At 41.3% G+C, this 23,650-nt stretch overlaps 2 protein-coding genes across 31 annotated transcripts in view; both read right to left on the bottom strand.

The window, feature by feature from the left end:
• The window catches only part of LOC105905983 (protocadherin beta-16-like), a 218,609-nt gene that overhangs the window by 30,656 nt on the left and 164,303 nt on the right, over positions 1 to 23,650 (bottom strand). For 4 of the 30 annotated variants that reach the window (XM_042708469.1, XM_031571895.1, XM_031571897.2 and 1 more), the window contains one exon: positions 16,221 to 16,872. The exons of 20 other annotated variants lie outside the window; for them this stretch is intronic. In XM_042708469.1, the coding sequence (XP_042564403.1) occupies positions 16,840 to 16,872 (33 nt within the window). In that variant the 3' untranslated portion in view covers positions 16,221 to 16,839. 6 more of the 30 variants (XM_031571866.2, XM_031571891.2, XM_031571856.2 and 3 more) reach the window with 3 other exon arrangements.
• Positions 7,309 to 10,262, bottom strand: LOC105902356 (protocadherin gamma-C5-like). The gene is made up of 2 exons (XM_031571266.1): positions 7,415 to 10,262; positions 7,309 to 7,329 (listed from the first exon to the last, which is right to left on the bottom strand). The coding sequence occupies exons 1-2, from the start codon at positions 9,860 to 9,862 to the stop codon at positions 7,309 to 7,311; spliced, it is 2,469 nt and encodes an 822-aa protein (XP_031427126.1). The 5' UTR covers positions 9,863 to 10,262.

Raw genomic sequence — 23,650 nt, 5'->3', positions numbered from 1 at the left:
CACATGTCCATATGCGTGTATGCCTCTATGCATGTACATACTAACAAACAGATACAACAGTAGTGAAGTATAGTCAAGAATTAAAGCTGAATGCATTTCACCGAGACACACAGGCTATACAAACTTCCCCTCCCCACAACATAGATGGCAATGTTCTGGAAGTGTTCACTAGTGTATAGATTCGGAGCAGTACTAATATTTCAACAAATAGTTGTATAGGGAGTATTGTGTTTAAAAATAATTGTTTTTTTTTCTCACCTGTTGACACTCGAACGTCCATGCACTGTCAGGTAATGACGCATCAAGCCCACGCAACGTGTCCTTAAAGTCTAGTGTGCTGCTGGGCTTGACGAAAGTTAAGTCACTGAATTCTGACATTGGAGACAGATAGGACCCAAACGACTGACTCTGAGACATCATGTCTCCTCCCAGAACCTCCACATACTTAATAGGCCCGTCAGTGTTCAGCTGGATCTGTAGGTTTCTGTTGGGATTCTTGTATCCGTCAGAATCTCTGCTAATGCAGCAGCTCCCATTGTCTCTACTGTCCCTAGCGCACTTAATTAGTAAGATGAAAAACGTTAACAGAGACAACACAGACACTGAGGCTAACGAAAGGATCAAGTAAAACGTGATTTTACTGTTTTTCTTGTCTTTTTCAGTCGCTTTCTGTTTGAAGTCTGAGATGGGTTCGTGTAGTCCGTCCTCTATCAGTATATCCACTGTGACTGTGGTGGACTGGACTGTCTCTCCATTGTCCTTGATCTCTATAAGCAGTCTCTGAGAGGAGTCATCCTGCTCTGAAACAGAGCGTTTAGTCCTCACCTCTCCAGTATAAAGATTCACAGCGAACAAAGACGAATCTGTCGCTTCCGCGAGTCTATAGGAAATCCAAGCGTTGTGGCCCGAGTCAGCGTCCACAGCTGTTACCTTGGTGACGAGGTGACCCGTTTTTGCAGACCGGGGCATCCTCTGATGAGAGACTGAACCCATAATCGCGGAGGGGTAAATGACTGTAGGGACATTGTCGTTCTGATCCAGAATAAAAACATTTACTGTAGAGTTGCTGACAAGAGATGGAGAACCCTGGTCTTTGGCTTGTACAATAATTTGAAATAATTTAAGTTTCTCGTAATCAAATGAATTCATGCTGTAAATTGTGCCATTCTCAGCATTTATGTAAAAATAGCTAGAGGCCGGTATATCCTGAAACTTCGTGTCTGCTATAGAATACGTTAGCATGGAGTTCTTATCCTGGTCTTTGTCTGTGGCGGACACAGAGAACAAGGACGCCCCTGCTGGGTTGTTTTCCCTTACATATACATCATAGGATGCATGCGTAAAAACGGGAGGGTTGTCATTGATGTCAAGTACTCTAACGATAATAGATTTGCTTGTTGTTAATGGGGGTGATCCCAAGTCAGTGGCAATTATTTTTACATCATATTCTGAATTAACTTCACGATCCAAGACCGAATCAGTCACTAAAGAATAATGATCATCAAAAGAGGGTTTTAACTTAAATGGATAACCTGAAGCAACGCTCAGTTTAACTTTTCCATTGTCTCCTGAATCCAAGTCTTTAACATTTATCAAGGCCACGGCAGTTCCGATAGTGGCGTTTTCGCTGACTGGACTTGGTAGTGATGTTAATTTTATTTCAGGTTCATTATCATTCTCGTCAAAAATATCTATTTGAACCGAAGAATGCCCTTCTAATTCTGGGTGCCCTTTGTCTTTAGCGCTAACATCAAACGTGTATATTTTAACGTCTTCATAATCTAGATGCCCAATTACTGTTACTTCCCCAGTTTGAGAGTTTACACCAAACGCCTCTTTAACTGAATCTGAGGTGTGCTCGCCGAAAAAATACTCGACTTCTCCATTAGGACCTTCATCTAAGTCAGTGGCCATTATAGAAAGCACGCTTTGTCCAATTCTAGCACTCTCCTGTACAGTTGCTTTATACAATGGTTGGCCAAATTTCGGTTCATTATCATTGATATCTTGGACATTTACCTGTATTAAAGCCGTGCCTGACTTCACCGGATTCCCTCCATCTAAAGCCTTTAAGATTAACCTGTAAGTGGCTTGTTTCTCTCTGTCCAGGGATTTTTCTACTATCAATTCAGGCACCTTTCTTCCATCTTTAAGTGTTTTTACATTCAGACGAAAAAAATCATTGTTATTTAGAGTGTACGAGTGCAAGCTATTGCTACCAACATCTGAATCTTCTGCATTCTCCAATGGAAATCGTGCTCCGGGAGCGATAGATTCTGATATTTTTAGCTGAATTTCTTTTTTATGAAAATGCGGAGCATTATCGTTTATGTCTTGAATTTCAACCTCTATGCGATGTTGTTGTAATGGGTTTTCAATAACTATTTGTAATGGTAACAAGCAAGCAGCATTCTGTCCACATAACGTCTCTCTGTCTATCCTGTCATTAACAACTAGCTCACCCTTCGCCAGGTCCACGGTAAAGTATTGTTTACTGGATTCAGACGCAATCCGTAATTTTCGATCAGATATTACAGATACTTCCAGGCCAAGGTCCTTTGCAATATTTCCAACGACAGAACCCTCTTTTAACTCCTCCGGAATGGTGTAACGAATCTGAGAATCAGCTGTATTCCACAAAAGAACGATAAGAAATATGCATAATGTCCACCGTGTACATCCACCAATACGCTTGAAGTGTTTCATTTTGCCGAAGGTTGTGTCAACATCTCCATTAATAAACGTGTTTCTGCCATCCACATACTAACAGTAACAGTAACACAAACAGCACTCATGCCATGTATATTTGGAAATCCAGAAAGCAATCGCTATACCATCCTTGTCTGTGTGAGCACAGCATCGTCTCGTAAACCTCTGATCGGTGCAAAAGCTACGGAGCTGTGCAGGAGCCAGGGAGTGGATCTCTTTGTGCAGTCGCTCATGCTATTGGATGGGAGGTTTTCTCATTCTAATCCAATGAGCAGCAGGGTATATTTTAAAGGCACAGTATTGCCTGCTGTGAACTCAAATGGCTTGCCTCAGATTGCCTTTGTGGTTCTTAATAAGGCAACTGATATCCAAATGAATCATGAATACAAACGTGATTCTTATCCATTGTAACATTTTAATTCAGAATGAGGTCTGTGACTGTCTGTACAAACACCAACAGTCAATAAAAGGCAAACGTTGAACTAAATGAGGATACTGTTAGCACCCCTTTTTTCAGTGTAAGCACAGTTTCAGAACGTGCGCGTTGCTGTCCGTGCTCTTGGTGCTGAATGTGAAATCCCATGGCTGTAGAGCTACTCTGATTCCTAAACGCATGTAGGCGTCACTAGTATAAAACCACCATGAGCTATCACAGCCGCACTGATATTCTCACATGCATTCACACATGTCCATATGCATGTATGCCTCTATGCATGTACATACTAACAAACAGATACAACAGTAGTGAAGTATATTCAAGAATTAAAGCTGAATGCATTTCAGCGAGACAGACAAGTAGGCTATACAAACTTCCCCTCCCCACAACATAGATGGCAATGTCCTAGAAGTGTTCACTAGTGTATAGATTCGGAGCAGTCCTAATATTTCAACAAATAGTTGTATAGGGAGCATTGTGTTTTAAATAATTGTTTTTTTTTCTCACCTGTTGACACTCGAACGTCCATGCACTGTCGGGTAATGATGCATCGAGCCCACGTAACGTGTCCTTAAAGTCTAGTGTGCTGCTGGGCTTGACGAAAGTTAAGTCACTGAATTCTGACACTGGAGACAGATAGGAACCAAACGACTGACTCTGAGACATCATGTCCCCTCCCAGAACCTCCACATACTTAATAGGCCCGTCAGTGTTCAGCTGGATCTGTAGATTTCTGTTGGGATTCTTGTATCCGTCAGAATCTCTGCTAATGCAGCAGCTCCCATTGCCTCGGCTGTCCCTAGCGCATTTAATTAGAAGTATGAAAAACGTCAATAGAGACAAGACAGACACTGAGGCTAGCGACAGAATCAAGTAGAAGGTGATTTTACTGTTTTTCTTATCTTTGTCTGTTGATTTCTGTCTGAGGTCTGAGGTGGGCTCGTGTAGTCCGTCCTCTATCAGTATATCCACTGTAACTGTGGTGGACTGGACTGGCTCTCCATTGTCCTTGATCTCAATAAGCAGTCTCTGAGAGGAGTCATCCTGCTCTGAAACAGAGCGTTTAGTCCTCACCTCTCCAGTATAAAGATTCACAGCGAACAAAGACGAGTCTGTAGCTTCCGCGAGTCTATAGGAAATCCAGGCGTTGTGACCCGAGTCAGCATCCACAGCTGTTACCTTGGTAACGAGGTGCCCCGTTTTAGCAGACCGGGGCATCCTCTGATGAGAGACTGAACCCATGACCGCGGAGGGGTAAATGACAGCGGGGACATTGTCGTTTTGATCCATAATGAAAACATGAACTGTAGTATTGCTACTGAGGGGCGGAGAGCCCAGATCTTTAGCTTGAACAATAATTTGGAAAAATTTTAACTTTTCGTAGTCAAAAGAATTCATGCTGTAAAGTGTACCATTCTCGGAATTTATGTAGAAATAAGATGAAATTGGTATTTCTTGAAATTTAGAGCCCTTAATAGAATACACGACCTTAGCATTTTTATCCTGATCAATATCAGTTGCACTAACAGAGAATAAAGACATTCCAGCCGCATTGTTTTCTTTGATATAAACACTATAGGACGACTGTGAAAATGAAGGAGCATTGTCATTAATATCAAGTATTTTCACTTTTATAACTGTATTCGTTTTCAGCGATGGTGACCCAGAATCGTAGGCACCCACGTGCACATTATACTCCGGATACGTTTCACGGTCTAAAACTGCATCCGTGACCAAAGAATAATGGTTCTCAAAAGACGGTTTTAGTTTAAATGGACTACCCGATGCGACGTTAACTTGGACTTTTCCATTATCCGCCGAATCGGGATCTTTCACATTTATCAAGGCCACCACAGTACCAATAGGAGCATCTTCTGTGAGAGAGCTCGGTGGTGATGTCAATGAAATTTCGGGTGCATTGTCATTCTCATCTAAAATAGTAACTTGAACAGATGAATGGCCGTCCAGTTCCGGAGTTCCTTTGTCTTTTGCTGTTACATCAAACCTATACACTTTAGTTTCCTCATAGTCTATTTGACCTATTACTGTAATTTCACCCGAATTAGAATTCACGGAAAATACGTTTTTTACTAAATCTGAAGTATGTGCACCAAAAAAGTACTGGACATCTCCATTGGGACCCTCATCTAAATCTGTCGCCTTTATGGTAACCACTTTGTTTCCTATGACTGCATTTTCCTTTACAGTTGCTTTATATGTTGTTTGTCCAAACTTGGGTTCGTTATCATTGCTATCTTGAACCTGTACGTTTATTATTGTAGTTCCTGACTTTACTGGTTTCCCTCCATCCAACGCAGTTAATATTATCTGGTGAACAGGTTGTTTTTCTCTGTCCAAAGCCTTTTCCACTATTAATTCAGGAACGATTCTGCCATCTTCAAACGTTTTTACATTTAAGCGGAAACATTCGTTCTTGTTTAGATTATACGTGTGCAAACTATTGCTCCCGACGTCTGGGTCACTCGCGCTCTCTAAAGGAAATCGTGCTCCAACTGGGATGGATTCAGCTATTTTCAGTAGACTGTCTTGTAAATTAAAATGCGGTGCATTGTCATTTATATCCTGTATCTCTATCTCTAAACGATGCAGCTGTAATGGGTTTTCTATGACAATCTGCAAAGGTAAGATGCAAGCTGCGCGTTGTCCGCAAAGCTTCTCTCTATCTATTCTTTCATTGACTATTAACTCGCCCTTCGCTAAATCAACATTAAAGTACGATTTGCCTGATTCAGACGCTATACGTAACTTACGATTGATTAACTCAGACGCGTCCAAGCCGATGTCTTTGGCAACATTGCCAACAACAGAGCCCTCCTTCAGTTCCTCTGGGATCGTGTAACGAATTTGCGCTGTACCAATATTCCACCAAAGAAGGAAACAATATGTCCACGTCCCCCACCATTCCCAAGCTCCGAAGCCCCTGCATTGTCTCATTTCTCCGGTTTTAAGGCAGTGACTTCCATCAATTTCTCTTCAGCACGTCGAAAACCTTGCCACTGTGAGAAAAATACATCTTGCGATGGATCCGGACTGTAAGCATATACATTATTCCACCCTTAATTACGCACTGTCTCCTCTCACACACATATGAACACTGGAAGAGCTACCGAGCAGTACACTACCAAATGGGGGAGGGAGTGGATCTCTTTGTACAATCCTGCACGCTATTGGTGCAGAGCTCAGCACAGCCTGGTCCAATGGTTAACAAGAGACAACTTAAAGGAACAGTAAACATTAGCTGTCTTTAAGGCTTATGAGATATCAAAGTGTGTATGAATGCATCGATATCACATTCATTCAGTTATACAGTAGACTTAACTTATGTTATATTAATGTGGCAAAATATTATTAAGGCCAAGATATGATAAACTCATTGAATCATATCAACCTCATCTGTACCATTTAAAGCATGTCGATGAATGATACAAAATAGACACAGAAAGCCGCTAGGGTCCACTGTAGAAGTCATGGCGAAAACGGTTGCTGTCTGTACAAGTGGTTCTGAAATCAAGACAAAAGGTAGCAAGTTTGGCCTTTTGAGTAAGGTGATGCATTGAAGTATTTAGGCCTACCTAACCCTCAGAGCATTTCCCTGTAAGAATATATTTAATTAGGCTACAAATCACTATAAATGCCTGCCTTTTATGCTGAAGCTCTATTAAAAGTAACATTTGTAGTTGGTTACTAAAATAAATGCATCTACATGAACAACAACGATGCAGCAATGATAACGGTAATGGGGCATTAAATGAATAATGTTCCGCAATATTATTTTCCATCAACAAATACATTAAACACCTGAAGCATAAGCAAGAATGCTTAAGACCACAAATAGTTTCCACTTATAATAGAAATGACAACAAAACCATAGCCATGCTAAATCTATACAAGTATATACGAAAAAAATACAATTTGATTCAAACAACAACTAGAAAACAAAATACCCTTAAGATCCCGAGAGCACCAGTGTACATCGAATGCAGGATTACTGTAGAATGTAAATTATCAGCTAACCAATCGTTTTCGTTTTGGAGGAAACATATCATTGTCAACACATTTCCATATAAATTGCAACGCATAACGCCAAGTGCTGAAGTTGCACTAATGCAACTGCATCATGGAACAAGAATGTCAGTTCATAACTACAAACAGCTGTTCAGTTGCTGCAAGAGGGATAATAACAAGAGGGATAAACGATATAAAGTTACAACTCCTTATGAAGAACACTACAAAACAAAGCATGCTCACCTGTTGACTCTCGAACGTCCACGCGCTGTCTGGTAATGACGCATCAAGCCCACGTAACGTGTCCTTAAAGTCTAGTGTGCTGCTGGGCTTGACGAAAGTTAAGTCACTGAATTCTGACACTGGAGACAGATAGGACCCAAACGACTGACTCTGAGACATCATGTCTCCTCCCAGAACCTCCACATACTTAATAGGCCCGTCAGTGTTCAGCTGGATCTGTAGGTTTCTGTTGGGATTCTTGTATCCGTCAGAATCTCTGCTAATGCAGCAGCTCCCATTGTCTCTACTGTCCCTAGCGCACTTAATTAGTAAGATGAAAAACGTTACCAAAGACAGCACAGACACGGAGGCTAACGAAAGGATCAAGTAGAACGTGATTTTACTCTTTTTCTTGTCTTTTTCAGTCGCCTTCTGTCTAAAATCTGAGATGGGTTCGTGTAGTCCGTCCTCTATCAGTATATCCACTGTGACTGTGGTGGACTGGACTGGCTCGCCATTGTCCTTGATCTCTATAAGCAGTCTCTGAGAGGAGTCATCCTGCTCTGAAACAGAGCGTTTAGTCCTAACCTCTCCAGTATAAAGATTCACAGCGAACAGAGACGAGTCTGTAGCTTCCGCGAGTCTATAGGAAATCCAGGCGTTGTGGCCCGAGTCTGCGTCCACAGCTGTTACTTTGGTAACGAGGTGCCCCGTTTTAGCAGACCGGGGCATCCTCTGATGAGACACAGAGCCCAGGACTGCGGAGGGGTAAATGACAGTGGGGACATTGTCGTTTTGATCCTGAATGAAAACGTGAACAGTAGCGTTGCTGCTAAGAGATGGAGAGCCCTGGTCTTTAGCCTGCACAAGAAACTGGAAAACTTTGATTTTCTCATAATCAAAAGAGTGCATACTGAAAACAGTTCCGTTTTCTGAATTAATGTAAGCGTAAGAAGAAATTGGGATGTCTCCTCCCTTTGAATTTATCACTGAATAAGTTATTTTTGCATTTTCTCCCAAATCAGAATCAGAAGCTGACACAGAACAAAGTATGGAGCCGGCCGCGCTGTTTTCCTGCACATACACAGTGTACAATGACTGAGCGAATACCGGTGGGTTGTCATTTACATCCAAAACGTCAACTTTTATGTTTTTCTTTGATGTAAGTGGCGGTGATCCAGAGTCAGACGCCCGTATTTCAACCATGAACGTGGGGTTCATCTCTCGATCTAATGTAGCTCCCGTGACTAGAGCATAGTTGTTTGAAATCGATGGTTTCAAGGTAAATGGCAACCCTGGTGCTAGAGACAAAATGACTCGTCCGTTGTCACCTGTGTCCACATCCTTTGCACTTATCAAAGCCACAACAGTTCCAACAGGCGCATCCTCTCTAACAGGGCTAGGTAATGACTTTAAAATTATTTCTGGAACATTGTCGTTTATATCTAAAATATCTAAATGGATACTACAAAGACCTTCCATGGCAGGCACGCCTTTGTCTCTGGCAACTATGTCAAATTTATATGAACTGCCAGATTCATAATCCACTTGGTTTTTCACTTTTACCTCTCCAGTAGCTGTGTCAACTGAAAACAGCTCGTGTAAAGCTTCGGTTGTGTGCGGTCCGAATGAATACATTATTTCAGCGTTCAATCCTTCATCTTGGTCAACCGCTTTGACTGTAACTACGACCACTCCAAGTGCTGTGTTCTCTTGTAGCTGAACATCATACACGGCTTTGTCAAAGACAGGGGCATTGTCATTAATGTCCAGAACACGAACAGTGATCTCTGCTGTCCCAGACCGTTCTGGACTACCGCCATCTATGGCTGTCAGAAGTAGAGTGTGTACTGTTTCCTTTTCTCTATCCAGAGATTTTTCTAAAACCAGCTCTGGCAATTTAGTACCGTCTTTGTTTGTTTTGACGTCTAATATGAAATGACCGTTTTTACTCAGAGTGTACGATCGTAATGAATGTGAGCCCACATCAGAGTCCTGTGCAGATTCCAAACGGAACCTTGCGCCTGGTACTGTAGACTCTGCAATATTTAAAATATGTTCGCGGGTCTGAAATACGGGGTAGTTATCATTTATGTCTTGAATTTCAATTTCAACACGATACAGATTGAGTGGGTTTTCTATTATCATCTCCAGAGGCAAAAGACAACTTGAGCTCTGCCCGCATAGCTCCTCTCTATCAATTCTCTGATTCACAATAAGGTCGCCTTTCCCCAAATTCACGTCGAAATACTGCTTACCGGAGTCAGACGCTATTCTCAACCTACGATCGGATATCTCAGCCACCTCCAAATTAAGGTCTTTAGCGATATTGCCAACAATTGAACCCTCCTTTAATTCCTCGGGAATAGTGTACCGAATTTGCGCGTCCGTTGTATTCCACAAGGCTGTTAGGTGAAACAGCAAGAGCACCCACAGCTTTGTGGGCATTTTTCTCATCACTGGCCCCATTTCCAAACACGATGATCTCTCATGACGAGTACCTTTCCTATATGCATGTCACTATATTCCAGTGAGATTTGGTATCCAGATATCTCTTAAGGTGTTACTCCATGTCTTATTGCGGGAGCAGTGAGTACTTTCCACCTCCTTTCTCCCTGGTCTGAACAGTACATGGTTTACGAGCTGTGGCTGATAGACAGTGGATCTCTTTGTGCAGTGAGTCTTGCTATTGGTGGGAAAACCCTCCAATAGACAATCGCGACAAATCACATGGCGCCTTAAAGAAACAGTGCACTTGGAACGTATGTATGATGCTGGCTATATTTTTAGAGAATGTAAGCCACGTAATACATAGAGCACTTGTTAGAATTAGAATTCTCTCAAACGACTATATTTAGACTATATTTAAAACATATGTTCATTTCCATTATGTGTTCCATACATTTTCTAATTTACCCATCACTTGTCTAAACATATCCTATGTGGCATATCTTAAGTGAGGGAATAGATACTGCAAAACCAGTATCGGAAACAATGACGCAGTTATCCAAGGAGTCACCACAACAATAGAAATGATCGTCATCAAAAAGATACACACCGTGGAAAAGTTTACAGTATGAAAGGAGTAAGTTTGTTGAAAAAGTGCTCACCTGTTGACCCTCGAACGTCCATGCGCTGTCTGGTAAGGACGCGTCTAATCCACGTAATGTATCCTTAAAGTCTAGTGTGCTGCTGGGCTTGACGAAAGTTAAGTCACTGAATTCTGACACTGGAGACAGATAGGACCCAAACGACTGACTCTGAGACATCATGTCTCCTCCCAGAACCTCCACATACTTAATAGGCCCGTCAGTGTTCAGCTGGATCTGTAGGTTTCTGTTGGGATTCTTGTATCCGTCAGAATCTCTGCTAATGCAGCAGCTCCCATTGTCTCTACCGTCCCTAGCGCATTTAATAAGTAAGATGAAAAACGTTAACAGAGACAACACAGACACCGAGGCTAACGAAAGGATCAAGTAGAACGTGATTTTACTGTTTTTCTTGTCTTTTTCCGTTGCTTTCTGTTTGAAGTCTGAGATGGGTTCGTGTAGTCCGTCCTCTATCAGTATATCCACTGTGACTGTGGTGGACTGGACTGGCTCTCCATTGTCCTTGATCTCTATAAGCAGTCTCTGAGAGGAGTCATCCTGCTCTGAAACAGAGCGTTTAGTCCTCACCTCTCCAGTATAAAGATTCACAGCGAACAGAGACGAGTCTGTAGCTTCCGTGAGTCTATAGGAAATCCAGGCGTTGTGACCCGAGTCAGCATCCACAGCTGTTACCTTGGTAACGAGGTGCCCCGTTTTAGCAGACCGGGGCATCCTCTGATGAGACACAGAGCCCATGACCGCGGAGGGGTAAATGACAGAGGGGACATTGTCGTTTTGATCCAGAATAAAAACATGCACGGTGGCGTTGCTGCTAAGAGGCGGAGAACCCTGGTCTTTAGCTTGAACTATGATCTGAAACGCTTTCAGTTTTTCATAGTCAAATGAGTGCATGCTGAAAATGCTTCCATTATCCGAATTTATATAAACATAAGATAAAACTGGAAACTCTTGCGAGACTGAATCTAAGATAGAATAACTAATTTGTGCATTTTTCGCGATGTCTGGGTCCTTAGCTGATACTGAGAACAGCATTGATCCAGGGGCGCAATTTTCGTTCACATAAACTGTATATGATTTTTGAGAAAAAACAGGTGGGTTGTCATTTGTATCAGAAATGGAAATAGAAATCGTTTTCCTCGTTGACAATGGAGGTGAACCCAAATCGACAGCATTTAACTGGATGTCGTATTTCGAATGAATCTCCCTATCAATCTGTGCGTTCGTAACCAACATGTAGTGGTTGGATACGGAGTGATTAAGTTTAAATGGCGAGTTCGAAGCTACCTGAACCCTCACCTTTCCGTTCTCACCACTATCAGCATCTTTAGCACTAATGAGGGCGACTACAGTCCCTACAGGAGAATTTTCAGGTATTGGACTGGTCAGCGAAGTTATGACTATTTCTGGAGCATTGTCATTAACATCAGTTATTTTTATCTTAACACTGCAGTGCCCCTCCATTCGTGGACTACCCTTATCCTTAGCAAGGATATCAAATGTGTGTAAATTTGCCTTTTCATAGTCTAGCTGTCCTTTTACAGAGATTATCCCCGTTTCTGAGTTCATATCAAACAACTGTATTGTTGTATCTGCCGACTGCTCTCCAAAAAAATACTCAACATCTCCATTTGGACCCTCGTCTAAATCTATGGCTCTGACCCTTAAAACCTCTGCCCCAGGTGCCGTGCTTTCCTTAACGCTTCCCTCATAGAATGCTTTCTCAAACTGGGGTGAATTATCGTTTGTGTCTAACACTGTAATGGTAATTTCAGATGTACCTGTTCTCACTGGATTTCCCCCGTCTACAGCAGTTAATATGAGCGTGTGAACCGCTTTATTTTCGCGATCCAGGGACTTTTCTAAAACAAGCTCTGGAATTTTTTTCCCGTCTTGACTTTTCACATTTAATATGAAATTTTCGTTATTGCTAATACTATAGGACTTTAAAGAGTTAGAGGCCACGTCAGGATCTTCTGCTTTTTCTAGGGGAAATTTAGCCCCTGGATTAACATTTTCTGGAATCTTCAAAATGCGTTCATTGGAGTGGAATGTAGGACTGTTGTCATTAATGTCTTGTATTTCAATTTCAATACGATACAGTTGTAAGGGATTTTCAACAATGGCCTCTAAAGGCAATACGCATGGAATTGTCTGTGAGCATAATGTCTCCCGGTCTATTCTCTCATTCACAGTGAGTTCACCTTTTCTCATGTCTATGTGAAAATACTGCTTACCGGTGTCAGAGGCTATCCTTAATCTGCGATCAGAAATATCTGATAATCCAAAACCAAGGTCTTTTGCTATATGTCCGACAACCGAGCCCTCCTTTAACTCCTCTGGTATGGTGTAGCGTATTTGCCCCTCCACTGTATACAACAGGAGGGTAAAACACAGAATCCTCCACTGGTAAAAATAAAACACATCCATCATCGTTTTCTAATCCAGATTTTCACCGTGAGAGCTTTTCTGAAATACAATTTCAGTAAAAGATTTCTTGTTGCTCGTTGTGCCCATGCTGTCAGCTCATAAAACCAAAAACCCTTTGTCTCCTCTATGTAATTCTCTTGCTTCTGTTCCAATAGATCGGAGTACTGAAAGCAGCAAGGAGACGGAGTGGATCTCTTTCTACAATACTGCATGCTATTGGATGCATGAGCATTCGTGTCTTGACCAATCAAATGTACAAGACTGTTTAAAGGCACAGTCACTCTGTTCAAAGCAAGTACTGCATACTTGAACAGAGCAAAGGAATGCAGCTTTACCTCGATATGTATATTTGGTTGAGCATTTTCATTTGAAACTGAACTTTGGGTGTAACTACAGCAACACATTGTGAGAAGTGATCAAATATAATTCTTTATTCATTTTCTATTTAGAACATTTTCTTTCATTTATTTTGCTAGATCTATTAATATCCAGTTATTATTCACTTTCAACAGTTATGAAGAATACTAATTCAGTAGGTTAGACTCTGAAACAACTCTGACGGAAGAAAGAAAATGTTTATTTTTTAACAACTGTATTTTTTCTTCTCTGTCTGTTCATGTATAGTCGTCCCTGTTCTCTGTCTGCCTTCATGTGGTGGTATGAGGGTAATGCAGGGGACTCAAACACAGATAGTATCTCTCATGTAATTACACTGGTGTCAACAGCAGTGGGAGCTCATATGTGAGAGGGAGAGAGTGTGGGAAGAGAAGGAGGGAAAGGTGGGGTGGATTGTGCACGCGGGTATTGTTTGATGACGACACAGTGTGACGACTCATATGTGAGAGAGAGAGAGACTTAAACCGATCATGGCGTTGACGCAAATTCATAACTGAATTGGTATATATAGTATCTTAATATGTGTATATATCTTTTTAAAAATAGGATAAAAAGATGCAGTTCACATGCATATATATTCTACAAAATCATGCATGGCTTTTTCAACTATACAAAAATAGCGTATTAATGATTAAATGCAGTCCAATCTCCCTAGCAACAAAGGAACCTACCACGAGGAAGAGCAAGATGGTTGCGTCCATGTCACACAAAGAGGGTTCCGTTTCAGCACCACGCGGGTGGACAGCGCCACACAGGCGGTGAACAGGCGCAGCTGCATGCGTTTTACTGAATGACCCACTTATACACAAAACACGCCTCTCCACGGTTCGGCTTACTTTCAACATACGTCAAGCGAAGGAGAGCCACAATTTCTAAATATATGAAACGACTGGTTTTACATATTTATAAAGCATTATTTACTCCCCTCTGTAAAAACATTAGAATACTTCGACAGCCATAGAAAGAGGGTCTTCCTCTGCAAATGACTAGTCTATACTACCACATTTACTGCCAAAAGAGGTTACAGCACACGTGAAGACGCATTTGTCCCCATTTAAACGATTTAGCACACTGTCATACACATAACATACCAGGGGGTGTCTAATGCTCCCATTTGAGACTCCACTGGCCTATATGAGAAGCACTCAGTGAAAAACTATGTTGGATAGAAAGAGAATATTTCTTTGTATGTAAAATCAAGACAAATTCAATTATTTGATGGCACTGAATGTCTACAACACCAACCCACTGGTATGGCCCTGTGTGAATTAGGTAATGCCAAGATAGATAACTGAAAGTTAAATAAATTAACACACACACACACACACACACACATACACACATACAGAGCACAATGTGACACCCATGGCAACTTAGAAGTTGCTTGAGTAAAAGTTCAGTCAAAAAAAATAATCAACTGTAGGACTTCTTGGAGGGAATGCTATGACTGACTAACTGTTGACCTCACACACCATCAGAATCATGTTTCTTGTACAAGTGACAGAACTTTCATCTTTTGATATTTCAAATAAGGATGCTCTGAAGGATGTGTTAATACGGAATACAACAATCTAATGAAATAAACTGTCTTGATTTAGAGATGTAAAGTACTGTAGTATGTGTCACTCAAATCAGTCACCACCAAATAGTGTTAAGAAAACAATTTCATTCAATAACTACACATTCAAGAAATCTGCTGGGATGGATGGGAGGAAGTCTATAGGCCTGTTTCTCCAACCTTTGTTTTGGCGCTACTCTATACTTCCATACATGTTATTTGTATGTGTTTGGACGCAAATAGGTATGCATGCATCATTGTGTGTATGCATCTCTGCATACAGTACTGTGCAAAAGTTTTAAGCATTTGTCTTAACACTGTAATTTTCAATCTTCTGCATGTAGAGTGTGAAACTTTTCTAAAATAGTGAAACTGATTTGGCCACGTCAGGATCTTCTGCTTTTTCTAGGGGAAATTTAGCCCCTGGATTAACATTTTCTGGAATCTTCAAAATGCGTTCATTGGAGTGGAATGTAGGACTGTTGTCATTAATGTCTTGTATTTCAATTTCAATACGATACAGTTGTAAGGGATTTTCAACAATGGCCTCTAAAGGCAATACGCATGGAATTGTCTGTGAGCATAATGTCTCCCGGTCTATTCTCTCATTCACAGTGAGTTCACCTTTTCTCATGTCTATGTGAAAATACTGCTTACCGGTGTCAGAGGCTATCCTTAGTCTGCGATCAGAAATATCTGATAATCCAAAACCAAGGTCTTTTGCTATATGTCCGACAACCGAGCCCTCCTTTAACTCCTCTGGTATGGTGTAGCGTATTTGCCCCTCCACTGTATACAACAGGAGGGTAAAACACAGAATCCTCCACTGGTAAAAATAAAACACAGTGTGAAACTTTTCTAAAATAGTGAAACTGATTTGGGTATTTTTGGTTTGCCGCACTTCCTGTGTTGTTAACTGACAAGTAAAAACTATTTATGTCATTTTAAAAGCATCTTCACTTTAGTCTTCTGTCTGAGTGAGTGGTCTACATGAACACTTTAACAAGTCTTAATGAATATGTCTGTGAGCATATGCACAGTGTTGCACTTAAGAATGTTGTGTGTTTAAGAATGATTGAGAGAGAGCGAGAGGGAGAGAAAGAGAGAGAGATGTACTTACTGCTGTCAGATGTCATTCATCGGTGACTCAGCATTCAACACACTCTCACATTGTGTTTAGCTGTGTGTGTGTGTGTGTGTGTGTGTGTGTGTGTGTGTGTGTGTGTGTGTGTGTGTGTGCGTGTGTGCTTGCCACAATATGCAACAGAGAATATTATCAAACAGTGGGACAGTGCACTGCTGTCAGATGTCACTCATGGGTGACTCAGCACTCACACACACTAACTCACCTTCTGTGTGTGTGTGCTTGTCACAACATGCAACAGAGTATTTTCTCATACAGTGGGACACATGTAATCAAGAAACCTCTTAGCCAAGTTTGTATGTCTGTCTAAATAGTCTTTGCACAGAGATTGATACTAAGTACTACTACTGGCTTACAGTAGAACAGACTTGCTTTAAGTATTGTTAAGTTTTGGGTGTATTGTGTCTTGTATTGTATTGTGTAACTGTTGAGGAAAACACCTGAACAATCACTACTTTTTCAGATTGTTGTACCTTTTGATGTCTAGGTTTAGTTGTAACATGGTTGAAACGATCAGTTACTTCATAGGTCTCTTTTGGTATTCCTTACAAATAACCCACTGCAGAGCATGGTCACAGAAATCAACATGGAATTGACAGTAAAACAATTCGACCTGATTTTGAAAAGTTTTCACAGCAACTCACATTTTAAACCTCACTACGATTAAAACGTATTTTTAGCAATATATAGGAATACATATTAAGGTTAAAATACATATATTTCAAAAGAGACTATACGTTATATCTTGTTTTTCTAAAATAATACATGATCTACTGTAAATACTTCACAAATCAGACCCACTGTTTTCAGCCTACTGTGATGGTAGAAGAAATGTTTCTCTTACCTTGTGTAGATACACATGAGGAAGTGGAGAACAGGCAGACACATGGAACAAAAGAAGGATGTATTTGGTTAAGAGAGAAGCAACACATCACAGTGCAGATGGACAAAACAAACATGAGCTAATACTTACCTGAGAAAAAAACCTGAACACAAAGCATTGTCAGAGAGCAGAGAAAGCTACCGCACAGAGGTAGATAGAGCCAAAGAGCTGAACTTTGAAGTGGTGCATTATCAACCTGTTATTCTTTAGGACATGCAAAGTTTAAATGGATTTGCACTGAATTGTATTTTATTCTCCTTTGAACCTTGAAACTACTGGCAGATACTCATACGTCTAAACATAGACTTGCCCCAGTGGAGTGTGACTAACATCACACTGTTGATAAAAAATATATCTCATGTCACTAGGTTTGTTTACATATTTTTTTTTGCAGTGCTGGCTATATATGAGCAGATCAGTGCTAATATGAGACCCTGCCAGAGTAACACTGCATGCAGGTTATTAAAAGAGAAACAGTATGGGTTCACCATCATTACATTGGTGACAAAAGTGTATATGTTCACACACATTCAATACATGCAAAAGTCATCCACCCAACAAACATACCAAACCCACTACACACAACACACACAAACACACTCATACACTCCAGTATTTCCAGTAATGTCAAAAAGAAGGTGCTTTTCATTGTGGCTACGTTTATATGCAGTTTGTGAAAAGATGGCTTTGTATAATGCAAAGCACAACTGTCCAAAACCCTTACCAGACCATTACACCTCTCTTGCTGTACCATACAGGCAGTAGACCTACTCCCTTTTCTCTTATGAACTCATCACACATTACAGATGGCTATATGGGGTGTGTCATGTGAGAATCAAAAAGCCTTTATTCTATACTGGACCACACCATTTTTGTGTTTCTGATGATGAGACTGTGACATTTCTACACACTGTGACATTACACAGCTTTCACAATCAGTAGAACAGCCTTGGATTTACAACAACCAGAATCAGGAACCCCACACATAGAGACGCAGTTAATAAACTGCCAAAATACCCACATGACAGACTCCACTATAGTTTGGAAGAACCCCCTGTGTTTTTGGAGAGAATGGACCAGTCTACATCATGACTAAGCCTGTTGCCATGGCAACCCATCCTACCTCCTGGTCTGGTAGCTGATGTGTGTGTTCATGGGAGGGGAGGTGGGGCGGGGCACAAGCAGGCAGGGGGAAGATAAACAACCTCTTTCAGAGGCACAAGAAGGCATGGTATGGCATATTCAGGTCAAAGAAAACACTGAGGAAATGTATTTACACTGAAGTAAGACTAGAAACATGAGGCTTATATTAGTGAATGCTATTCTCTATGGCTATTGGTTTGTTAGGACATCTGACAGTTTTTGTTGTTGTTGTTTCTTTTTTGTATATATAAAGACAAAGACACTTTTTGGTAAATCCCTACATTAAGCGTTGTGACATCATATTTCTGCTCAGGCATAGAGATAGAAGAAGTGAAGAATACATTTCTGAGTAAGATGTGGACAACAGTCACACAGTCTAGTTGAAAGAAATAGGAAAATAATCCACACAGAAAGACACTGTCTTTGGCATCATAAAGCACTGCAACTGCCTGAATGCTGTCCAACACAATTAATGAATATGGTATGATACTCTGTGTCGTGTGTGTGTGTGTGTGAGAGAGAGAGTATCTGAATGATGTGCGTATCTCCATCTTATTATGTTGTTAATGACATCTTTTTCTATGACACAGCTCAAAACAATTTAACGTCGGTACATTTCACATACAAAATACAAAGATGCATTCAGATATGCTTATAAATATCTACAGGACACAGAGCCCAAAGAAACACATCTCATTCTCCTCCCATCCCACAGATAACTGCTTTCAGCACTGTGTGGAGGCAGACTGGTCCCTTAGTACGTTTAGTTAGTTGCTTTGTAAATCCAGAGCCATATTTCAGTGTGTGTCTTTAGTGAAGCTGCTATGCTTGAGGCTGAATAACGAGCTTGAGCTGGGGGTCTGCACACAATGCTGGGCTAGTTTCCTTGTAGGGTAAGACAAGTGTGTGTCATAGTGTTATGCCATCGCAGCAGAAATACGCTGTGTCTGAGCACTGCACTGGCACTGAAATATACCATAGAGGGAAAAGCACTACAGGTTAAAAGGTCAAATGTCTCTGTTCAAGGCCGGTATTACCACAATGGCTACACACAGCAGTTAAAGGTGCAGTCCGCTATTCTGACCTCATACACTTTTTGTCATATTCAGCACAAGGTCCTCTAGCTGTCAAGTCAGTGTTTGTGCTAAAAGAAACTGCCGTTTGTCCACAACCCCAGCTCTGTAAGCAGGAAACAAACATAGCGGCTCAGACCGAGCCGTAAACATTCCCAGGCTATCAACACAGTGTTTCAGGAGCAAATAAAGGAGGTGGTATAATTTGATTGGCTGGTCAAATATCAACAACCATTTGCGAAAACGTAACCAAATTGCGGACGGCATCTTTAAATTACGCACAGTAAGTGAAAACAGCTCAGTCCTCTGTTATAGTACATCACAGGTCACTGGCAGGCTTCTGATGCTCATGTCATTACATGGCTGATAATCATGAGATGAACCTTTCAGGTTGCACAGGTGGAAAACAATAAAAGGGCAATTGGTGACATTAGAAGACATAAGACACGGCAGAGACAAAAAAGCATACCTGTGCCCCAGATACCAACAGACAGTATAAACTCTTAGGCTTAAGGAGTGTGTCCATTTTCAGCAATCAAGAAGTGCCTTCATGGATCCTCAAATGATTAAAAAACATTTCCATACAAAAGGAAACTATCAATACGTGCCTTTTATCAAGCCATTGTTTTAAACCAAAAGCTATGCCTCACAACCTTTCCAGATTTGCATCTGTTTCCTGTACCCTGAGAGCTACTACTGTTCTGTGCTATCGGATGAGTCTGTCTTGGTGTGGGAGGGTGAGTGCACACATGCTCCTGGGGTCAAGGAAAAAGACATACTGTAGATCTGAAGCAGGGACCTCTAGTCTTCTACCTGTCTGATGTGGGCCTTCACTGATATTAGTAGCTTAGTTTAAACGTGTGTGGAGTGGTGTGATATGTTTACAGAACCTGAAGTGTATACTTTAACAATGCTGCTTAATTTGGCAAACATGATACATGGACTGATACAAATGTTGTAGAATTCAAAATGTTGCAATGTTAAGATGTCCTAAGAAACCGAAATAGGTTGATCTCTGGAGACAAGCACATTTGTGACTACATTTGTCCATTCATAAAACATATGTCCTCTTTTATTCGTTTGTAGTGTATATGAATTAACTGTTTTTCTGTGTGTGACTGTATTACATCTGTATGAAACAAACAACATGGTTCATCCAGATAACTCCTAACTCCCAGACAACTCCCATGAACCCCCAAATGGTCAAATTCTTCTGTGTATCTGATGTTGGCTATCACAATTCCAAATGACTTGAACTTAAACATGTGCATGATGAAGTCATATGTTTATAGAACCTGATGTAGTATATCTGAAACAATGCTGGTAAAGATCAATTTCACCAAAGTCAAACATGATACATGGATTCATACTGTATGCTTGCTCTCGTTCGCTCTCTCTCATCTCTCTCTCACCTCTCTCTCGCTCTCATCTCATTCTCTCTCTCATCTCTCGTTCTCTCTCGTTCTCTCTCTCTCTCTCTCTCTCTCTCTCTCTCTCTGTGCAAAGTATGTCCATGATGTGACTATATAAGTCCATTTATAAAACATATTCACTCCTTTACACAATACATCCCAAAACAATTAAGGGAATAGGGGATCATTATCACACAAGATCTATAGTGTTTATATATGAGTTAATGGTCTCTGTGTGTGACAGTATATACCTGCATCAAACCTTGACGTGGAAAAACAACTGGCTAAACTCATTTACTAATCCATGAGCAGCCTTGACTGGGCAGACAAGCAATACAGGACAGTGATTAGCCTAACTTAATGATATAAACAATAAAACTCACAACTGAAAAGGCAAGCTCGTCAGTCTAAATCGTTAGTGAAACAACACAGATAATGAAACAAGCATCCAAACCGGTGTTCATGTCAGCTATTCATGCGGATGACATAAATAGCCCACCAGCACTGGCAGCTCAGCACAGAGACTAGAACATCTCATTCAGTAACCTAGACAACTAAGAACAGGCTGGCGTGTGTCCTTCTGTGTCAATAGCCCTCTCAGTCCTACTCGATGAAGTGGGGACCAGCCATTCTGAAATACTTTAGTGCAGCCTGACATATACATTCTGCCCTTGTACTTAACTTAGGCCTCCCTGTAAGTTCTCCTGCCAGTGGCTTATCAGTACAGTATTTGCAGGATTGCTGCATGCCTACAGACATTACAAGGAAGGTTGGTGGCAATATCTCATGCTGAAAACCACAAGTGTGTTCTGATGCTTAATCCCAGCACAAACCCAGCTCTTGGTGATTCGCGTGACCTTGTTGACACGTTCTTGTTTTGCTATTCCTTATTTTGTGTTTGTATGACAGTCATGTAAATGGTAGCATGACTGTTGGTTGAAGCTGATATAGCTATTCATTTCTTTCGGTGTTCATTACAGGTTGGAAGTTGTGTTTGTGTGAGTGTGTGTTAAAAGTTTAACCCATGGGATATGTCTCAAACTATACAACATGCACTCTGTGTGAGCATGTTTAACTTGCTGAATGCTTAACATCGACAGTTTGCCAGCAGAAAACTTAAAGAAAGCACCTGCTAGTCAAGGTACAGATTACATTACATATCTAATTGAAAATCAGAGCATCAGTCCAAACAATGCAACAGTTGATGACAAAGATCAGCTTCAACATTCAGTGGACCCGCCGAAGACTACTTTGTCTCTTGAGTTGCCATAGGGCCTGCAACATTGCAGGTGCTTGTCATATACTAGAGGATGTCTTACAAGTAGGCTGTTTAAATAAAATATATTAGACTAACAACACTAGGTGTTGCCATATCAACATTTTATCAAATGCAGAGTGTGTGAAACAAGCATATGCAACCCAACACTTTAGACACCAAGCTGCCACATATCCATAGCTGCGCCCATAGACGTAATTCAGAACTTTGGCAGCGTTTGTGATGGTGTACTGGTATCATTTAACCGCCTCTGCAGGGTTTCAGACCACACTGGAGGTTATGAGGTCAGGGAGAATCAAGAAATATGTCTCCACATGGTGAGCTGGTTGCAGATATGGTGTATTGGTGCAAATTAGTGCTCACTCACCCTCTCACTTAGGCGACTCACTAACAAAGCAGCTCTGTCGCTTTGTAAGTGAATATGTTAACCAGTTCCATGAGGTGCTTCACATCTGGTAAACATACTGCAATGCAGACACACCCTCACCCTTTTCCAGACCAGTCTATCGTCACATGCACATTATATAATCACACCTCAATGCATCTGTGGACTGCATTCTCATGAAATGAATACCATAAATACTCAGGTATAGTGTGGGATGCCTTTGCAGTACCGTGAAGTAGCACCATCATCATGACTACAGGGTGATGCCCTCCTCACAGCTGCTATGTCACACGTGTGAATCTAAAGATTCTTCCCATCCATGGACACACACAATATCCGCCTTCAGTGACATAATATGGGATATTGTTAAAGGGTTAGGGAATTAGACATAAGCAAGGTCCATGACATGTTAAACATTTAAAAAATAGAGCATAATTCTCCAGCAAACTAGCTAGAGGAAAGTTGCATGTTTATAAATTACATCACATCATATGACTGAACTGAAAAGCACAGTCCTACTCAGTTCGGCTTCACATCTCCCTGTTTCTCTCCTCCTTTCAGCACCACTGACTGTTGCCGTGACAACCATGATGACCTTGCTGTTAGTCTCTGCGGCAACGGTAGGAAGGGAATGCAGGGAGAGGATCTGCACACGAGGCAAGTCCACACAGCACAACACTGCAGACTTCTCCTAGTGTGGGCCTGAGTGGGCTGAGGGTGTATACATCTGCATTTAAATTTACTGGAATGTATGTACATGTGAGCAGTTTATCCACTGACCGAACACTATCTGAACCACAGAATCAGGATGTGCTTGCAGCTACACAAAGAGTTGGATACTCATAGCAACAAAAACAACTCAATGTGGATGTTCAAATGTTGCACACAGCTACCCATTAGCATTATCTATGCCATGCTAGCCAGTACATAGAATGGTGATGGCTCTCTTTCCTCTCTCAAACACAAGGGATTCTTCCCTGCTGAAAGGCAGTGTATGACAGTGTTCTTCACAGATCCACTGTTACACAACCCGTTTCTGACTGCAACGTCAATGACACGTGAAGCAAGCCCAGTGCAAGAGTGTGACTCAAAAACAGTGATAGCCACTGATTCCCTTTTGCATGGCTTCAGTAGTGATTCAATAGCAAACCCAAACAAGGGAGAGAGAGAGAGAGCAGAAAGACCACGCTAACCCTCAGCTAGGACTGCATGGCTGGACTGAAATGTGAAATGGAGCAAGGCAGAGATGAGAGGAGAACAGAGCATCCCTACAGTGGAGTTGAATATTAAAGCTGTGTGTGTGTGTGTGTGTGTGTGTGTGTGTGTGTGTGTGTGTGTGTGTGTGTGTGTGTGTGTGTGTGTGTGTGTGTGTGTGTGTGTGTGTGTGTGATGACTGAATGTGGGTCAGTGTGCTTAGGATGGGGAGAGGGGGAAAGGAGGGGCAGAGATA

This window comes from Clupea harengus, chromosome 8, assembly GCF_900700415.2.
Source record: "Clupea harengus chromosome 8, Ch_v2.0.2, whole genome shotgun sequence".
NCBI lineage: Eukaryota > Metazoa > Chordata > Actinopteri > Clupeiformes > Clupeidae > Clupea > Clupea harengus.
Note: the sequence above shows the minus strand (reverse complement) of the source record. Positions and strands in the feature narration are given on the sequence as shown.